A 19,435-nucleotide genomic window follows, 5' to 3' on the forward strand; every position below is an offset into this window, starting at 1 on the left:
TATTTATCATTTATTACATGATGAAGTATCGGGAGATATGGATAATCTGCTTAAAACATGGGATCAGGATCTGGGACTAGAAATCTCCACAGAAACGTGGGATGATATCTGGGAAAATGCTAGAAGAATTACTATTTTTAACAGAACCCAGGCTATCCAGCTGAAGATACTTCATAGGGCCCATATAGCACCGGTTCGATTGGCAAAATTTAAGGCAGGAGCATCTCCAATGTGTCCTAAATGCAAAATAGAGGTGGGCACTCTTGTACATTGCTTATGTACCTGTCATAAGATCCGTGGATATTGGACTAAAGTAGCAAGTACCCTGATAGAAATTTTAGGAACGGAAATTAAAGTGGACCCCGTATCTCTCCTCTTGGGCTTTTCGAACTTTCCCTCCCTGGACACGTATGGGAAGAGACTATTTTCTATTCTTTCTTTCTGTGCAAGGAAAAATATTTTGGTGAACTGGGCGGCTGAGGGCCCCCCTGGACTTTCAAATTGGCACAGACTAATTATGGAATGTATTCCCCTTGACTTCCTTACAAATATGGTGCACTGAAAGACCGAATTATTTTATAAAATATGGCAGCCCTTTTTGAATTACATAAATACAGATATTTCGGCTATCCTAACAAGGGCTTTTATTTAATTGAGATTACAAACCTGGCTGGTCCGCGGCCCCTCTGGGGAGGAATCCCGCACGAATACGGGTTTTATCATATCTGATGTTAACACATCCCGAGCATGTAAGAGACTTAAATATACACTCTGGTTAGTTGTAGGTTAGATTAGTAGATAGTTGAGGTTTGTTTGTTTGTTTTTTTTGCTTTTCGGATTTTTTTGTTGTTTTTGTTTTTTTTGTCAAATTTTGGCTATTGTATATTTGAGCTAATTGTATATCAATATTTATATCTGAGAGTTTTGTTTATTTTTGTAAACTTGTAAAAATGTTAAATTTCTAATAAAAATATCTATATAAAAAAAAACATGTGCAAAACAAGCTGGCATGTGAAGCACAGTATGAAGACATGTAATGATTTACTTAGTACAGGTCATTCTGCAATAACGGATATTTCATTAACAGGAATTCGCTATTGACGAATTGGGGACACTATTTCAAAAGCATGGATTTTTAAAATGTGTGGTGGCTGTAATGTGATTACATCACTAACACTTTAAGGGCTAGTTCTAAAGTACAATTTTTCTATAATGCGGTATTGCACACAAATGCACCCATCGCATTATAAAAGAACTACATGTAATAGGAATAGAAGAGTAGAATATTTTGTGAGACTTGTAAGTCCCTCTAAACATCAGGAATTAAGTTTACACATACAAAAAAAATCACAGCACGTTAGTATGCTGTACAACAAGAAATTAAGAAGGCAAATGCATGTGGCCTTTATTACAAAGGGATTGGATTAAAAGAATAAGGAAGTCTTATTACAATTCTGCTGAGTTTTTGTGAAGAGTACTGTTTAGAGTTTTGGTTTCCGTACTTAAAAAAGAAAGCTATATTTGCATAAGAATCAGATACGTTCTTGGATTCATGGGACCTCCAACATCATGGTAACGGTGAGGGAGGGACCAGGCAGGGGAGCTTGAGCAGTTGACTGAGCCATCCATGGACAAAAGTTTTTCTAAAACATGTGAACTATGGGCTCAAATCCATGTAAACATACTGGTTGTCCCAGTTTAACCATAATTTCTCTTCATTTGTGTAAATTGAATTAAGAATCCCAGAATAATGATCTTCACGCTGTCCATCTAAGTCAGTCTAGTTGTAACACAAGAAACATTCTGTCATTTCTCACTTTCAATCTGCCTTACATCAAAGACTAGAGTGGCATCTCCAAGAAATGTTTTCTGATAGCCAAGGTATTATTCTCTTAGGCATTTTGCATTTTCACTGGAATTGGGCTGCCTAGGGCAGCCTATAAATTTCTGGTATCCTTTCTGTAACGTAAGAGACAAGCCTTATGAAATTAAATGAGGATCTGTTAGCCTGAATAGAAAGGTAACTTTCCAGTTCCTTTATTTGCTGTTGGTACTGCCAAAACTGAATAGAGATGTGGATACTTCAAAACATCAGGGAGGTGGACAGTTACCTGGACATTGTTTCAGGTGACAGTCACATCACTTAGATTAAGTACATCAAATTTCATCTGATCAGGGGCATGAAGGGCGTGACTGTGAGCGAGGCATATAAAGGGGTCCAGAATTTAGCTTTGGAACCACCTTAGCTAGTGCTCTTATCCAATAGGTATGAAATTCTTGCTCGCAGTGTAGATAATAACATGGACAGCAGAGAAAATGGGTAGTACAGAGCACTATTTAAGTGAGGCGAGGAAGGAGGAAAGAGAACTGTTAGAGTAATAGGTAATATAATAGTTAGGGGAACTGATAAATTCTCTACAGCAAAGACACAGCCTAAAGGCTGTGTTGCCTACATGGTGCCAAGGTTTAGAGCCTTTCTTCTGGACTGTGGAGGAACTTGTGCAAAGGGAAGGATCTGGTTGTTGTGCTCCAGGTAGATAACAATAGCATGAGTAGAACAGTTATGCTGAGGGATTATGAGCAGCTCGGGGCTAAATTGAAAAGCAGAATCCCAAAAGTAATAATCTCCAGACTACTAACTGAGCCACGTGCAAATTGGTCTAGGGTAATCAGATTGGAGAGATAAATGTGTGGTTTAAAGATTGCTGCAGGAGATATGGATTCTGCATGAGGCACTGACATAAATAATGGGAAAAACAGAGAGCTGTTCTATTGGAATAGCTTCATTTTAATCATGTTTACCAATGTCCTGGCAAATCACGGAGCAAGAATTGTAAATCAGCCACTCAACAAATTAGTAGTAGGGAAGATACAATTGAAGGGAAGTTTAAAAACTCAAAAAGAAACGAGAGAGTATAGGTGTGGGGTAGTGAAGAGGCAAACAATAATTCACTTGAGACAGGAAGGGCCAGAAATACAAGCAGTACAGCAGAAGTTGAAACCAGAAACAGTAATAATGAGAAAACGTGAAATCTTAAGGCTCTTTACCCGAATGCTCACAACTTTTGTAACAAGATAGATGACTTGAGGGTACAAATAGAAATGAATGAATATGACATGCTAGCTATTTAAGTGATGTGGTTGCAGGGTGACCAGGACTAGGAAGTCAATAGGCTGGGGTTGTTTTCCCTGGAGCATTGAAGGCTGAGGGGTGACATTATAGAGGTTTATAAAATCATGAAGGGCATGGGTAGGATAAATAGACAAAGTCTTTTCCCTGGGGTGGGGGAATCCAGAACTAGATGGCATAGGTTTAGGGTGAGATGCAAAATATATAAGAGACCTAAAGGGGCAAAGTTTCCACACAGAGGGTGATGTGTGTATGGAATGGGCTGCCAGAGGAAGTGGTGGAGGCTAGTAAAATTGCAATATTTAAAAGGCATTGGATGGGTATATGAATAGGAAGGGCTTGGAGGGATATGGGCCCAGTGCTGACAACTGGGACGAGATTAGGTTGGGATATCTGGTCGCATGGACGAGTTGGATCGAAGGGTCTATTTCCGTACTTTACATTTCTATGACTCTCAGACTCCAAAAGGCTATTGTATTTCTAGTAATGTATAATCGGTGGATTAATAAGACATCCTCTCATGGGTACTGATCACAACATAGTAGAATTTCAAATTCAGATTGAGGGAGAGCAATTCAGGTCTCAAACCAGTAACTTCAACTTAAATAAGGGCATTAAAAAAAGTTATGGACAAAGAATTGTCTAAAGCAGAGTAGAAAGATAGACTGAAGGGGAGAACAGTAGATGAGCAGCAGCAAACATTTAAGCAGATATTGGATGATGCTCAGCAAAAGTTTATTTGAGTCAGAAAGGAGGACTAGATGTGAAGGATGAATCACCTGTGGTTAACAAATCTGGCCAAGGAGAATATCCAATCAAAAATGAAGTCGTACAAAGTAGTGAAAACTACTGGTGGCCAAAAGAGTAGGAATTAGTTTTTTAGGAACCAGCAGTGGATTACTAAAAGGTTAATAAAAATGAAAAAAAAAATTGATTATGAAGTAAATTGGCAATAAATGTAATGGCAAGAGCTGCTACAGAGATATGAAAAGACAATAGATAAAAAGTGAATGGAGACCCTTGAATAATGTGGGGAATTGAAAAAGGGACCAGATATAAATCAATATTTTGCATCAGTCATCATAGTGGAGGGCACTGAAACATCCTAAATGTATCAGTTAAGTAAGGCATTAATGGGAGGAAAAGGCTGTAACAGCCTTGATCATGAGAGACAAAGCATTTGAAAAATTACTAGGACTGAAGTCTGACAAGTGCTATGGACCTGTTGGCCTGCATCCAAGTGCTTTAAAGAAAGTGGCTGCAGAGGCTTTGACAAAAACCCAGATGGTAACTGATAAGAAAGACAAAGTCTCATGGGATTCAGGGTAACTGGGCAAGTTGAATCCAAAATCAGCTGAGTGATAGAAGACAGAGGGCGGTGGTAGAAGATGGTTTCTGTTACAGGGATCAGCACTGTGTCCCTTATTCTTTGTGATATTCATAAATAATGTAGATGAGAATGTGGGGGAGATGATAAGTAAGTTTGCAGATGACACAAAGAATTGCCAAGTGGTTGACAGAGGAGGAAGATGTTAGGCTACTGGAGGATATAAACGGATTGGTCAGGTGAGCAGATTAGGGGCAGATGGATTTTAACCTTGATAAGGAGAAACTAGGATTGCAGATGCTGTATGGTCAGAATTGAAAAGTGTGATGCTGGAAAGGTCAGTCAGCATCGAAGAGGACGAGAATCAAAGTTTTGTGCATAAGCCCTTCATCACGAGTGTGGAGGGGGTAGGCGGCTGAGAGATAACTAGAGGAAGGGATGGGGCTGGAGGGAAGGTAGGTGGGATGATAATAGGTGACTGCAGGTGGGAGGTAATTGTGATTGGTCTGTGGGGAGGGTAGAGCAGATAGGTGGGAAGGAAAATGGACAGGTAAGACAGGTCAAGAGGGCTGTATTGAGTTGGAGGGTTAGATCTGGGATTAGGTGGGGGAGGGGAGATTTGGAAACTGGTGAAGTCGATATTGATGTTGTGTGGTTGGAAGATCCCAGGAGGACGACGAAGCGTTCTTCCTATAGTTGGCAGGTAGGATTGATTTGGCAGCGGAGGAGGCCCAGGATTTGTATGTCCTTGGGGGAGTGGGAGGAGCGGTTGAAGTCATTGGCCACTGGCCGGTGGGGTTGATTGGTGAATCTATCCCAGAGATGTTCCCTGAACCGCTCTACGAGTTGACGTCCTGTCTCCCCAATGTACAGGAGACTATATTGAGAGCAATGGAGGCAGTAGATGAGGTGGGTGGATGTGAAAGAAAATCTTCGCCAGATTTGAAATAATTCTATAGAGCCTTGGACGGAGGTGAGAGAGGAGGTGTGGGTGCAGGTTTTACACCTCTTGCTATGGTAAGGGAAGATGCAGGCATGGAGGGCGGTTTGGTGGGTGGCATGGACTTAACAAGGGAGTCACAGAAGGAATGGACTCTTTGAACACTAGATAGGGATGGGGAGGGAAACATATCTTTGGTCAGAGGCTGAGGGGTGACCTTATAGAGGTTTACAAAATTATGAGGGGCATGAATAGGGTATAATGAGGGGCATGCAAAAGTCTTTTCCCTGGGATCGGGAGTCCAGAACTAGAAGGCATAGGCTTAGGGTGAGAGGGGAAAGATATAAAAGAGACCTAAGGGGCAACTTTTTCACACAGAAGGTGGTATGGGTATGGAATGAGCTGCCAGAGGAAGTGGTGGAGATTGGTACAATTGCAACATTTAAGAGGCATTCGGATGGATATATGAATAGGAAGGGTTTGGAGGGATATGGGCCGGGTGCTGGCAGGTGGGACTAGATTGGGTTGGGATATCTGGTGGGTATGGTCTGTTTCCATGCTGTACATCTCTATGACTCTATGACGATATGACGATATGACTGAAGGTGGCAGAAATGGCAGAGGATAATGTGCTGTATGCAGAGATTCATGGGGTGGAATGTGAGGACCGGAGGGTTCTATCCTTGTTGCGGTTGGAGGGGTGGGGTCGAGGCCAGAGATGCAGGAAGTGGAAGAGATGTGCTGGAGGGCATTGTTGATCATGTAGGAGGGTAAATTGCAGTCTTTGAAATCTGGGATATGCTGTAGTGGAACTGCTCCTCCTGAGAGTAGATACGATGGAGGCATAGGAATTGGGAGTAAGGGATCGCCTTTTTACAGGAGGAGGGGTGGGAGGAAGTTCCTGTGCTTGCAGTGACCATTACCTCCATGACCCCCTCATTACGTCCACCAACTCACACCCAGCACGTTCCCTGGCAGCAGCAAGAAGTGTAAAACCTGTGCCCACACCTCCCCCCTCACCTCAGTCCAAGGCCCTAAAGGATCATTTCAAATGCAGCAGAAATTTTCCTTCACATCCACCTACCTCATCTACTACATCTGTTGCTCTTGATGGGGTCTCCTCTACATTGGGGAGACAGGATGCCAACTCTTGAAGCAATTCAGGGTACATCTCAGGGACATGCGCATCAACCAACCCCACCACTCTGTGGCCAACCACTTGAACTCCCCCTCGCACTCCTTCAAGGATATGCAAGTCCTGGGCCTCCTCCACCACCAAATCAAACTCACTCACCAACTGGAGGAAGAATGCCTCATCTTCCACATTGGGACCTTCCAGCCACATGACAGCAACATCGAATTCACCAGTTTCCCAATCTCCCCTCCCCCTACCACATCCCAGATCCAACCCTCCAATGGCACCACCCTCTGGACTTGTCCATCTTCCTTCCCATCTATCCATTCCATCCTCCCCACAGACCTATCACAATTACCTCCAACCTGCATCCACCTGTCACCCTATCACAATTACCTCCAACCTGCATCCACCTGTCACCTTCCCACTTACCTGGCCCCGAGCCCCTTCCTAACACCCACCTTCCTACTTAGTTTTGAGTCCCATTCCCCCTCCACATTCCTGATGAAAGGCTGATGCCAGAACATTGACTCTCCTGCTCCTTGGATGCTGCTTGATCTGCTGTGCTTTTCCAGCGCCACACTTGTCAACTTTAACCTTGATAAATGTGATGTGATGCATTTTGGATGGGGTAACAAAACAAAGGATTGCTGAATGAATGGCAGGAAACCAGGAAACTCAAGAAATTGATCTTAGCTGGTAATACCAAGAACTTGGGTTCAATTCCCACACCAGTTGAGGTTACCATGAAGGACTCTCCTGTTCAACCTTTCCCCTCACCTGAGGTGTAGTGACCAGTCACTAGTCATCTCTCTCTGTAATGCGAGTGCAACCCTATGGTCCTCTGGGATTATGGTGACTATCTTTAGTTGGGAAGACATGTTGTGACAAAAGGATACTGCAAGGAGATAATTGACCATGGGACAAAACCCTGGCAGATGGAGTTTAATGCAAGAAAGTGTGGGTCATGCAATTTGATAAGAAGAATCAAAAGGCCGACTATTATTCAAATGGGGAGAGAATGCAAGAAATTGAAGCACAGAGGGACCTGGCTATCATTGTGCATCAAGCACAAAAGTTTAACATCCAAATGCAGCGAGTAATTCAAATGGCATTTTTGCTTTTATTGCTAGGGAACTGCAGTTTAAAGACAGGGAAATTTTGTTTCAATTGCACAGGATGTTGGTGAGGTTGCATATGGATTACTGTGTACCTGTACTTAAGAAAGAATATATTGGCATTGGAGGCAATTCAAAAGAGGTTTAGTGGCCTGATTCCTTGGATAATGGGGGTGTCTTATCAAGAACAGTTAAACAGGTTAGGCCTTTATTCATTAGAGTTTAGAAGAATGAGATGTGGTCTTGTTGAAACAGACATGATTCTTAGAAGGCTCAAAAGGGTAGATATTACGAAGGTGTTTCCACCAGTGGAGGAGCCTCAAACTGGGGGCTATAATTACAGAATAATGGAACACTGATTTAAAACTGAGAAGCAAACAAATTATTTCTGATGGAGGTGATGAATGTCTGGAAATCTCTAATCCAGAGAATTGTAAAGACTCGATCACTGTAAGTATTTAAACAGGAGATAGATTTTTGAAATAATCAAGCAGTTGAGAGGTATGAGAAGTTGACACAAAGGAGGAATTGATGCTTAGTTGAGATCAGCCATGAGCTTTTCAAGTCTGGGGCATGTTTAAGGGGCTGAACGGCCTACTCCTTATATTTCCTCGGCTCTTGTGATTGATGTGGGCATCCATCAGCAGACTGCACTTCCACTGGAAGGCCTAAAATTCATCAACCCAACATTAGTGGTTATCACTGCTTCTTCACAGCACCAGGGACCTGAGCTCGATTCCATCTTTGGGTGACTGTCTGTGTGGAGATTCACATTCTCCCAGTGTCTGTGTGGGTTTCCTGTGGGTGCTCTGGTTTCCTCCCACAGTCAAAGATGTGCAAGTTAGGTGAATTGGCTATGCTAAATTGCCCACAGTGCTCAGGGATGTGTATAGGGTAGGGGGAATGGGTCTGGGTGGGTTACTCTTTAGAGGGTCAGTGTGAACTTGTTGGGTCGAAGGCCTGTTTACACACTGTAGGGATTCTATATATGGATTCTATGAGCTGATGAGGGAGAGCAAACAGGCACAAAAACTGCTGAAGTGCTAGAAGAAGTCAAGAAGGAGGACAGAATCCCCGAATACATTCACAACAGTGAAAACAAAACGAAGCAATTCATCCTTGCCGGCAGTCTCAAATGTCAATTTTTGGCATCAGTACATGTTCAAACAGGATGTTAAAAGATGGAAAATATAACCATTTTGATCAGAGAGCAATCTTATTGATCCAAAGTGGTTGCTGATTTGATGACTTCTGTTAAAATTGTAAAAGGGATAGTTTGGCCAAATTAGGGAAGCGACCTTATCCCAATATGGAATCCTTGGTTTCCAAGAGACCTCTAGAGGTTCTTTAATAGAATTTCTTTTCCTTGACTTTGGCAGTAAAGAATCCAAATATGCTCTCATGCTCATAGATGTTTTGGCCAGATTTTTAGTACATGTCAATTTCAATATTCCATATCAATTTTACAGTGATCAGAGTATAACGTCAAGAGCAAAGTTCAATAAAAGCTTTGCAAGAGTATGACATTGCCAAAAGCCAGTCATCTGAAGGGTAAGTTGTACTCTGCATGATCATCTGTGTACTTTGCATCCTGAGAGTAAAGAAAGTAGGCAGAGTCCCTTATAGAGCTGGTTTATTTTGACAAAACTACCCCATATTTATCCCCATGCTCTACACTCTCTGCTCTGGATGAGAACCAGTCCTTCCAGTGGATTCTGTCCATGGTTTCATCACATCCCCTGAAGGAGTTTGCCAGGTCAATGAGTGGGTAGCCGAGTTAGGTTAAGCCAGGTATTCATGAAGGTGTCTGAAAGAACTTGGAGAGAAGCGCTGAGAAGATAAATGTTGAACAATTACAAGACTAACAGGATCAGTGCAAAGTTATTCCTCTGTATTCAGAATATCATAGGAATATGATTCAGGAAGTGTGAGACACCAAATTCCGTAGTATTATTAAGTAGCTGGACGCAGATGGCTAAACCTATGTTGTTGAACAAGTAAACAGAGGGCAGCCTCAGAAAATGATTCACAGGAGTTATAGAGTCATACAGCAGTCCACACTGATCATGTTCTCAAACTAAACTGATCCCACTTGCCCGTGTTTGACCCATATAACTCCAAACCTTTCCTATTCATATACTTATCCAAAAGTCTTTTAAATGTTCTAACTCTACCATCTCCCTTTGGCAGTTCATTCCACACACAAACCCACCATCTATGTGAAAAAGTTGCCCCTCAGATCCCTTTTAAATAGTTCTCTTCACCTTAAAATGTGCCCCATTACCATTGGGAAAAGACCCTTAATATTCACCCTATCTATGCCCCTCATGATTTTAAACATCTCTGTATGATCACCCCTCAACCTCCTGTGCTCCAATGAAAAAAAGTCCCAGCCTATTTTTTATAATTCAAACCCTCCATTCCCAGCAATATTTTGGTAAACCTTATCTGAACCCTCTTCAAATTAATAATATCCTTTCTAAAGCAGGGTGACCAGAACTGCACACAGTACTCCAGACAAGGTCTCACCAACATTCTGTACAACCCTTACAGGCTTTTCCAACCCCTACACTCAAAGGCCTGAATAATGAAGTCAAGCATGCTAAATGCCTTCTTAATGACCCTCCTCAAAAAGTGTGGCGCTGGAAAAGCATAGTTGGTCAGGCCGCATCCAAGGAGCAGGAGAGTCAATGTTTTGAGCATAAGCTTTTCATCCGGACTCTCCTGCTCCTTGGTTGCTGCCTGACTGGCTGTGCTTTTCCAGCGCCATACTTTTTGACTCTGATCCCCAGCATCTGCAGTCCTCAATTTCTCCTTCTTAACCATCAGGTTTACCAGTGATGCAAATTTCAAAGAATTATGTACCCTAACCTCTAGGTCTCTCTGTTCTACAACACGACCAAGTTGTTTGAGGCCAACTGTCTGGTGGATGATGTGGAGGCAAGCAGTTCTCCCAATGGCATTGTGGAACCTGAGGTGTTGGGTGTAATAGCTCAAGTGAAGTTGAGCTGGATTGCGATGAGGAATTTTAGAGTGGCCTGCATGTTGTGAATGTTGGGTGCATTTAGTGTTAGAGAGGCCTCAGAGACAGTGCAGGGATGACCCACCTACCAGGAAGCAGCATCTGAAGCAACAACTGTTAACATGTGATGCCTGGATACTTGACCGACCTAGATCCTAATGTGGTATATCTGCCTTTGAGCCAGAATCCCATGGACAGAACCAAAACAGGCAAGGCGGCAGAGATCTTCTTGAGCAAATTTGACCTATTAACTAGCAATTCTCCAGATTAGTAGCATAAGAAAAGAAAGTTTCAAGCAGCAAAGCGTATAACCAGGCCTCCAGCAGCAGGTAGCAATAGCTGTGGGAAGGCTCGGAGTTGAACAGCTTGTCCAAACAAGTGGAGTCTTTATAGAGGTTCTGTCTTTGACAAATTGCCCGTATGCCACTGCTTCCCCCTCTCTGTATGAGGCTTTTTTTTGACAGGATACAGCATGCCAGGTGAATGATTTGGGTACACAAGTTCAAATCTCACCATGGCAGATGGCAGAATGTGAATTCAATAGAAATCTGAAACTTATTCTAGTGGTGACCCTGTTGATTCTTGTAAAACTCATCTAGTTCACTAATGGCATTTAAATAAGAAATCTGCCATCTATTCTTGGTCTGGCATACATATGATTCCAGACCCAAGGCTAAGTGATTAATTCTTAGCTGCTCTCTGAAGTTGTCCAATAAGCCATTTAGTTCAGGGCGAGTAGCAAGTTAATAAATGCTGGCTTCACCCACTTCTGATAAATGAATAAAGAAAGGAATTAATCCCATGTAAATATCTGTTTTCCTTTTTTTAACTTCTAATTTCACTTTATGTTAGTAAGGATCTGATGCGAGCAAAATTAAAAAGCCCTGCTTCATGGTCTTTGGGCCATCCATGTGCTTAAAATGCCTGATATACTGATACAAAAGGATTATCCCATTATGATAGGCTGCATAAATTGGGTCTGTGTGAATGAGAGACTGTATTATTAAAACATAGACAATTCTGAAGAGGCTTTACAGGGTGCACACTAACTGGAAAATCTAGAACATGGGGGATGAGTCTCATGATAAGGGCTGAGCATTTAAGATAGAGTTTTCTTGACTCAAATAATTTTGAAGCTTTGAAATTCCCTACTCCCACAGTTTCTGGATGCTCCTTATTAAACATGTTTAAGGCTGAGGTAGACAGATTTTTGATTTCTCAGGGAATCAAGGTACATGAAGAGCAGGCAGGAAAGTGGAGTTGATGCCAAAGATCAAAAACAAATCTATTGAATGCATAATCTGAGCCATTTAGATTAGAAAGAATCAAGGTTCATTAATGAAGATATTAAGTTTGTTATGTTTGGTCGTGGATACAATTAGCTTCAAAACCCTTGAACTGCTAAGGGATCCCAGAAGTGGTAATTGCTCCATGGCTCTGCTCATGTAGCCATATCAGCAAAAGTCACATGGAGATTGGTTGTGATTAACTGTGAAATGTTCTCTTAGGCCTCACACGGTAGCTCAGTGGTTAGAATTGCTGCCTCACAATGCCAGGAACCTGGGTTCAATTCTAGCCTCGGGCGACTGTCTGCGTGGAGTTTGTACTTTTACCCTATGTCTGCGTGGGTTGTTTCCAGGTGCTCTGCTTTCCTTGCACAATCCAAAGATGTGTAGGTTAGGTGAATTGGCCATGCTAAATTGCCCATGGTGTTCAGGGTTATGCAGGCTAGGTGTGTTAATCAGGGGTAAACATAGGGGAATAGGTGTGGGTGGGTTATTCTTCGGAGAGTCAGTGTGGACTTGGAGGCCAAAGAGCCTGTTTCCACATTGTAGGGATTCTATGATTAAAACCTCTAACTGAGAATATAAAGGGACACTATTTGGTGAGGCACTACTGGATGAGTGCTTGTGCCATAGAAACACTTTCTTCAAACTTACTGGTCAACTCCCAGCTTGACTTATTTATTAGTAGACAGGCAGGAGGCTGGAAGAACACAGCAAGTCAGGCAGTATCAGGAGGTGCAGAAATTGATATTTTGGATGTAACCCTTCTTCAGGATTGGGGATGGGTGTGGGGGGAGCACCAGATAAAATGGGAGGTGAGGGCAGGGTGGTAAAATGGGGATAGGCGAAGACAGGTAGAGGATATGATGTTCAATGGGAGGAATTAATCCGGTTGGTGGCAGGGAGCAGTGGAAGGGAGGGGGTAGGGCTGGGAAGGGAGTCAGGGGTTGGGGAGGAAAGTTATTTGAAATTAGAGAACTCAATGTGGAGTCCTCCAGGCTATAGGCTGCCCAGGCAGAAGTTGAGGTCTTTTTTTGTCTCTACGTATTTACCACACTTTCATTAACATTTTGTATATGAATTTCATCTCAATACTGCTTCTACTGACTGTTACTTTCTATTGCCAAAGTAGGAAGACCTCCAGTAGTTCCCTTGTCCATTTTTGTATGGTATTGAATCTCTAGTGTCCAACTATTTTGCTGTTTCTTTCAGAGGGACATTTCCTGCAACAATATTCATAGAATTTTATGAGCAAAATATTTCAAGGACAACTCCCAATTGACAGCAAAAAAGGTGATGTAATATCAAAAAATAGAACTGGATTGCATTATCGCAAGAATAGATGGAGTTATAAAAGGTTGATTGCAAGCTAGGCTTGTGGAGGGAGTTCTAAGGACTAGGTCCAGGTCAAAGATTTAAAGAATCATCAGACCATGATGATTCAACATTTCATCCAAAACATTGTCCATCCATTGCAAGTGCAGGATAGAACTACTTGGAAATATATGAAGCATTGATAATTACTCATGCTGTTATAACATAAGCACAATGCTCAGTATGAATCAATGTTTCAGTTTTCAATGAATCTGAATTCATTCTTCTGAGAAAGAATGGTTGACATGGAACAGGCAACTACAAAGAAAGTAGTAGGTTTATAAACTTTTCTTCATCTTTCCATTCAGAGTTCACATGAAATTCAGCAAAGTTTACATATTTTATACTGAAAAAGATAATAACTAACTTGAGAGGACATGGCCACTTTGGTGGAGTTGAGACAATACAAATTAACCAGTATAAGTTTAAAGAGCATGTATGAATGGATAGACCTGAGACGTTTCTGTACAAATCTTTGAAGATCACAAGATAGGTTAACAAAGCAGTTAATAACTAGGAGGTTATGCTAAACCTATATAAAATATTACTTTTGCCCCAGCATCTTAATTCTGGACACCACAATTTAGGAAGGATGAAAGTGCTTATTGAGAATACACTAATGATTTATTATAGTGGTTCCAGAAATCCAGATATAAGGGAGACCACAGAAAATGGAATTGTCCTCCATATAGCAGAATAGGCTGTGAAATTATGAAGAAAGAAAGTTACTTCCAATGGCTGAAGGTTCAAACACCAGGAAACATGGATTTAAGATTAATAGCAAAAGAAGCAGAGGTAACACAAGGGGAAGATTTTATTTTCAAATGGAAAAGTGGTTGGGATTTGTAAAACTCTCCCTGTTATGGCAGTATTCTAGATTCAGTAATAGCTTTCAGAAGGGAATTGGATAAATACTTTAAGAATAAACAGATGGCAGGGAAATGATGAAAGAGTACTAGACTGGAACTAACTGAACTACTCTTTCAAAGAATTGGCACAGACTCAATGTGCCTAATAGCCTCCTTCTGTGCTGTATCATTGTATGATTCTATGAAGTTCAATATGCCCCTTTTTGTCCATGAGATACTTTGCCGTTCCAGGGTTTAACACGCTGCTTCCTCAAACAGCGTAAAAGGTTGTTGATTTGTGCACCAGTTATAATATGCTCCTTTATATTATGGGCTGCTTATCCTTGAAAAGAAACAAAATGAAACAGTTAGCTTTACACTGTCAAGAAAGAAAGATCACATCCGGAATGGGCCTTAGCCTGAGTGACTATATAGTTCAAGAAATTTGGAGGAAACATGAGAATTCAGTGCAGAGTGAAGGAGGCGCTTTTTGCCTTTTTTTTGTTTGAGTCATAGTGCGTAAGGTGCTTTAACAGGATTAATTGAAGTCCAGGATCAGGGGCCCAGCACAAAGAGTGACATTACAGGTAAACCACAAGTTCAATGGTTGGTAATTTGATTATGTACTTTCAGATTGAAGGTGAATAGGGATCGTATATTTAGACTGCAAATTAAAAGATCAGAATGAATTTTTTAAAAACTTAAATTAAGAACTAAAGAGATTCGGGCCACATAACATGTTGAAGCTACATGATGTGATAGCTGTTGGACCCAGTTATGGTTTACAGTGATCACATCTGTAGCATGTGTTAGTTGCTTGAGGAACTCCAGCTCAGAATTGACCTGGAGTCTGATGTTTCAGCACTGCGACATAAGTGGGTGTGGGGAGAGTTATCTGGACACTATATTTCAGAAAACATTCTTTAGATTAAGTACCTCAAATGCAGTTGGTGGTCAGAGACAGGAAGGTGTGACTATCAGTAAGGCTGGTAAAAACAATGACTGCAGATGCTGGAAACCAGATTCTGGATTAGTGGTGCTGGAAGAGCACAGCAGTTCAGGTTTGTGACTCCTGTTCCCTGTGTGAATCAAAGTGGGGATGTAGAGAGGATCAGCAAACTGACCCTACTACCATGGTATAGGGAGCTGCTCAACCGGGGTGGGAGTAAAAAGAGAAACATAGTTGTAATTGGGGATTGTAAAGTCAGAGAAATAGACACTGTTCTCGGAGACCAGGATTGAGAGTCCCAAAGGCAGTATTGGTAGCCTAATGCCTGGCTTCAGAATATCTGAACTTCGAAAGGAGAGGAAAGATCCGATTGTTGTGGTTCACGTTGGCACCAATTATAGAAGTAGAAAGAGGAAAGAGGCTCTGATGAGGGAATATGAGCAGCTAGGGGCTATATTAAAAGGCAGAACCAAAAAAGATAATAAACTTCAGTTATGATCCCAACACTGATCCTGCACATCATTCCCAGCCTATCCAGCCACTTGCTACAACTCAAACCTTCTATTCTCGACAACATCCTGGTAAATCTTTTCTAAACCCTCTCCAGCTTAATATTATCCTCTTTGTAATAGGGTGACCAAAATTGGACACAGTACAGAGCCTCCATAATAGGCCTCACCATTGTCCTGTAAAATCTCAACATGGCATCCTAATTTCTGTACTCGAATTCTGACCAATGAAGGCAAGCTTGCTTCTTGACCAACCGGTCTACATGTGGCACACCTAAACCCTAGTTTCTCTGCTGTACAACACTACCCAAGGAGCTACTTTTAATTGTATAAGCCATGCTCTTATTTATCTTACCAAAATGCAATACTTCGCCTTTATCCTAATCAAACTCCATCTGCCTTTCACAGCACATTGACCCAATCGGTCGAGATCTCTTTGCAATCTTAAATGACCTTCTTCACTGACCAGTATACCACCAATTTTGATATAATCTGCAAACGTACTAACCATGCCTTCTATATTCTCATCTAAATCATTTACATAAATGATAAACAAAAGCAGACCCTGCACTGATCCCTGTGGAACACTGCTGGTAACATGCCTCCAGTCTGAGAAACAACCCTCCAACACCATTCTCTGTCTCCTGCCATTAATCTAATTTTGTATGCAATCACCAAGCTCCCCCTGAATCCCATGTTATCTAATTTTATTAATTAGTCTATTGTGAAGAATCTTGTGAGTGGCTTTCCTAAGTCTAAGTAAACAACGTCTACCATTCTGCCCTGATCAATTGTTTTGGTTACTTCCTCAAAAAACTCACTCAATTTTGTGACATATGATTTCCCTAACACAAAACAATGCTGACTATCCCTAATCATTCCTTGCTTCTCCAAATGCATATAAATTCTATCTTTGACACTCACCTTCAACAACTTACCCGCTACTGAAGTCAAACTCACAGGCCTATAGTTCCTAGGCTCACCTTACATCACTGGTTAAACAAAGGCACAACATTAGCCACTCTCGAATTATTTTATATCTCACCTGTAGTTATAGATGATACAAATATTTCTGCACAGGATCCCACAATTTTCTCCCCAACATTTCACAACATCCTGGAATACATTAGACCAGGTCCCAGAGATTTATCCACCTTTATATTTTCTAAGACCTCAGCATATCATTTTCTGTAATGTGATGCTTTCAAAACACCAGTATTACTTCCCTGCATTCTCGAGCTTCCATTTCTTTTTCCATAGTAAAATATGTTACAAATATTTGTTTAATATCGCTCCCATGGTCAAACACTTGCAAGTATTTGAACAGACAGCTGACAGCAACTTTTTGTGATCTAATTATCAAGTTTATGCATTACCTTAAATTATGTTTCTATACATCAGAATTCAATAGAACTTACCATAGGCTAAATGTTTTCTAGCCTCTGTCTCTTCATGAATTTTCTTATCTTTGATTTGGCCATCCAATGCCTGTTTATCAATCTGTTAAAAAAAAACTGATCAGTATACATTTTAAAAATACTTAACTTACTTCAGCCTGCTTCTCTATTTCTATGGATCATGTCCACTATGATATCGGGAATATTGTTCAAAGTAAAAAATTAATACTTCAGCATATATTCTGAAATTTCTATTCCTAATTTAAACTCCTGGAAATCTTCCTCTTACAGCACTGTTCGTGAATATCGACATCAGCTATTCACTTTCTTAAGGGCAGTAAGGGATGTCAAATAAATATGATCTTAAGAATGATGCCCATCCCATGCTCCAATAAAAGAAATATCATTTACTAGCAATAAATACTAAAAACAACAATCTAAATCAGAGGCAAAAGAGGAAGGTTTTGTTATGTGGTCTCCTTTAGTATGAATTATTAATCTTTATGCATTAAAAAAAACTACAACATAATATCAAGCTGATCAATTTTATATTCCATTAAATGCCTTCTCTACTTTCCGATTTATTGTGTACAAAAATAAGTCAGATTTAGTAGTTGCATAGGTTACCTTATTCTTGCATTTCATTTAGTTAGGAATAGTTGTACATCGATTACGTGGACAGCATTCCAAGCAGTTTGAGAAACGGCGGCACGTTTTATTTTAATTTCAAAAAGTAGTTGGCGACTGACAAGATAAGTGGTGCATGTTTTCTTTAAACTGTATACCACTGTTTCCAAGTATACTTAAATCTTGTCATCTTATTTCCAGATATCATTATGAAATTCCAGTCACACACGATTATAAACTCCGGACTAAAATCTGCAGTAAAATGATACTATATGACATGAAAAGAAACTGCTACATTACATACTTACCCCAATTGTTCTGACTCTGGCATTAAAAATCCTGTTCTGCCTCTGTGATTCCAAGTTTCTCCGTCCCGCTATAATCTCAGCCTCTTTCAAATCAAACTTGTCACCCAGTTTGTGCATCTTCCAGTTTTGTTCTTCTCACAACCATAAAGCTAACACACAGTAGTTAAATTATATATGAAACTTTTTAAAAATCTTAAAGAACAAATAAACCAGTGACAAACTATTGTCTGCAACAGTACGGGTAAAGCGAAGTTGAGCCCTTCCAAGAGGCATTTTCCTGCCCAGAGGAGAAGATAAACAAAACAGTTGCTAGGCGACCAGGCAACGGATACGAGATCCTGGAGGGTATCACGAAACCTCTCGAAATATCGCGAGATCCTGGCTTGGCGGCAATTTAGTGTCGTCGGTGTTGTGCGTTCTGCGACGGTTGAAGGAGAAATTTCGGCGTCTTTCGACGGGAACGGGGAGATCATTAATATAAACCACTTCTTAAACATTAGACATTCGGAATGGGAACTTTACACTTAATTGAAGTGGAAAATTTCAAATCGTGGCGGGGCCGGCAGTTGATCGGGCCCTTCATGCGGTTTAACTGCATCATCGGACCAAATGGGTCAGGTCAGAAACACTACCTTTCACGATCTGGGGCAAAAAGCCTTCCACAAAACTAGCTCCTTACCAATGAAGTTGTGTGTAATGTCGTACCCGCCCGCCCCTCAGAGTGACACATCTGTATTGACATAGAGGTATTTGAGGTGACGCACACAAGCAAAATTAGAAGAATTAATCCTTTTCCTCAATAGTCATCACCTGTCCGCAAAATGTGTTAGGGAACCAATGGGGCTTAAAGGTGGACAAGTGCTCTGAACCTGATAGTTGGCAACTTGGAATTTTAAGAAATGTAACTGCAGTGAGTAGTGAATGCACTGCTAGTACTCTTCCAAGAATTCATAGAAAACTGCCAATGTAACACCCATATTCAAAAAGACAAAATGAATAACAGTTAGCTTAACATTTGTTGTTGGAAAAATGTTAGTGTTTATTATAAAGGATGTGATAATTGAGCATTTAGAAATATAATATAGCAGAGTCAGTATGGCTTTGTGAAGATTAAATCATGTCGGATAAATTTATTACAGTTCTTTGAAGAGGTAACAAGCAAGGTAGATATGGGTGAACCAATGGATGTAATACATTTTGACCTCCAAAAAGATTTGATAAGGTGCTATCCACATGACAACTTAATAAGACAGGCACCCATAGTGTTGTGGGTATAACATGGATGAATACTGTGTCATGGGACTGCTTTCTCAGAGAGAGAGAGAGAGAGACAGAGATGATGTGTGGTTTAACCTAAGGTGGTCATACCTCTAGAAAGAGGAAGGTTGAGAAGGAGGGTTTTTCAGGGTAACCTCTGTGGGAATTGAATCCACACCCTTACCATTGCTGTGCATAACAAACCAGA

At 41.0% G+C, this 19,435-nt stretch overlaps 2 protein-coding genes across 3 annotated transcripts in view; one reads left to right on the forward strand and one right to left on the reverse strand.

Moving 5' to 3' along the window:
- LOC122559423 (RIB43A-like with coiled-coils protein 2) overlaps positions 1-18,255 on the reverse strand; it is a 59,635-nt gene extending 41,380 nt beyond the window's left edge. The window contains exons 1-2 of the mRNA XM_043708871.1: positions 17,971-18,255; positions 17,057-17,138 (exon numbers count right to left, since the gene is read on the reverse strand). Coding sequence (XP_043564806.1) covers positions 17,057-17,138; positions 17,971-18,087 — 199 coding nt within the window. The 5' untranslated portion in view covers positions 18,088-18,255. The remainder of the gene's footprint in view (positions 1-17,056; positions 17,139-17,970) is intronic.
- Positions 18,256-18,379: 124 nt separating this feature from the next.
- The window catches only part of LOC122559576 (structural maintenance of chromosomes protein 1B-like), a 140,920-nt gene continuing 139,864 nt past the window's right edge, over positions 18,380-19,435 (forward strand). For both annotated transcript variants that reach the window (XM_043709282.1, XM_043709281.1), the window contains exon 1: positions 18,380-18,588. In XM_043709282.1, the coding sequence (XP_043565217.1) occupies positions 18,480-18,588 (109 nt within the window). In that variant the 5' untranslated portion in view covers positions 18,380-18,479. The remainder of the gene's footprint in view (positions 18,589-19,435) is intronic.

Source organism: Chiloscyllium plagiosum, chromosome 19, assembly GCF_004010195.1.
Source record: "Chiloscyllium plagiosum isolate BGI_BamShark_2017 chromosome 19, ASM401019v2, whole genome shotgun sequence".
In the NCBI taxonomy this organism is placed as follows: Eukaryota; Metazoa; Chordata; class Chondrichthyes; order Orectolobiformes; family Hemiscylliidae; genus Chiloscyllium; species Chiloscyllium plagiosum.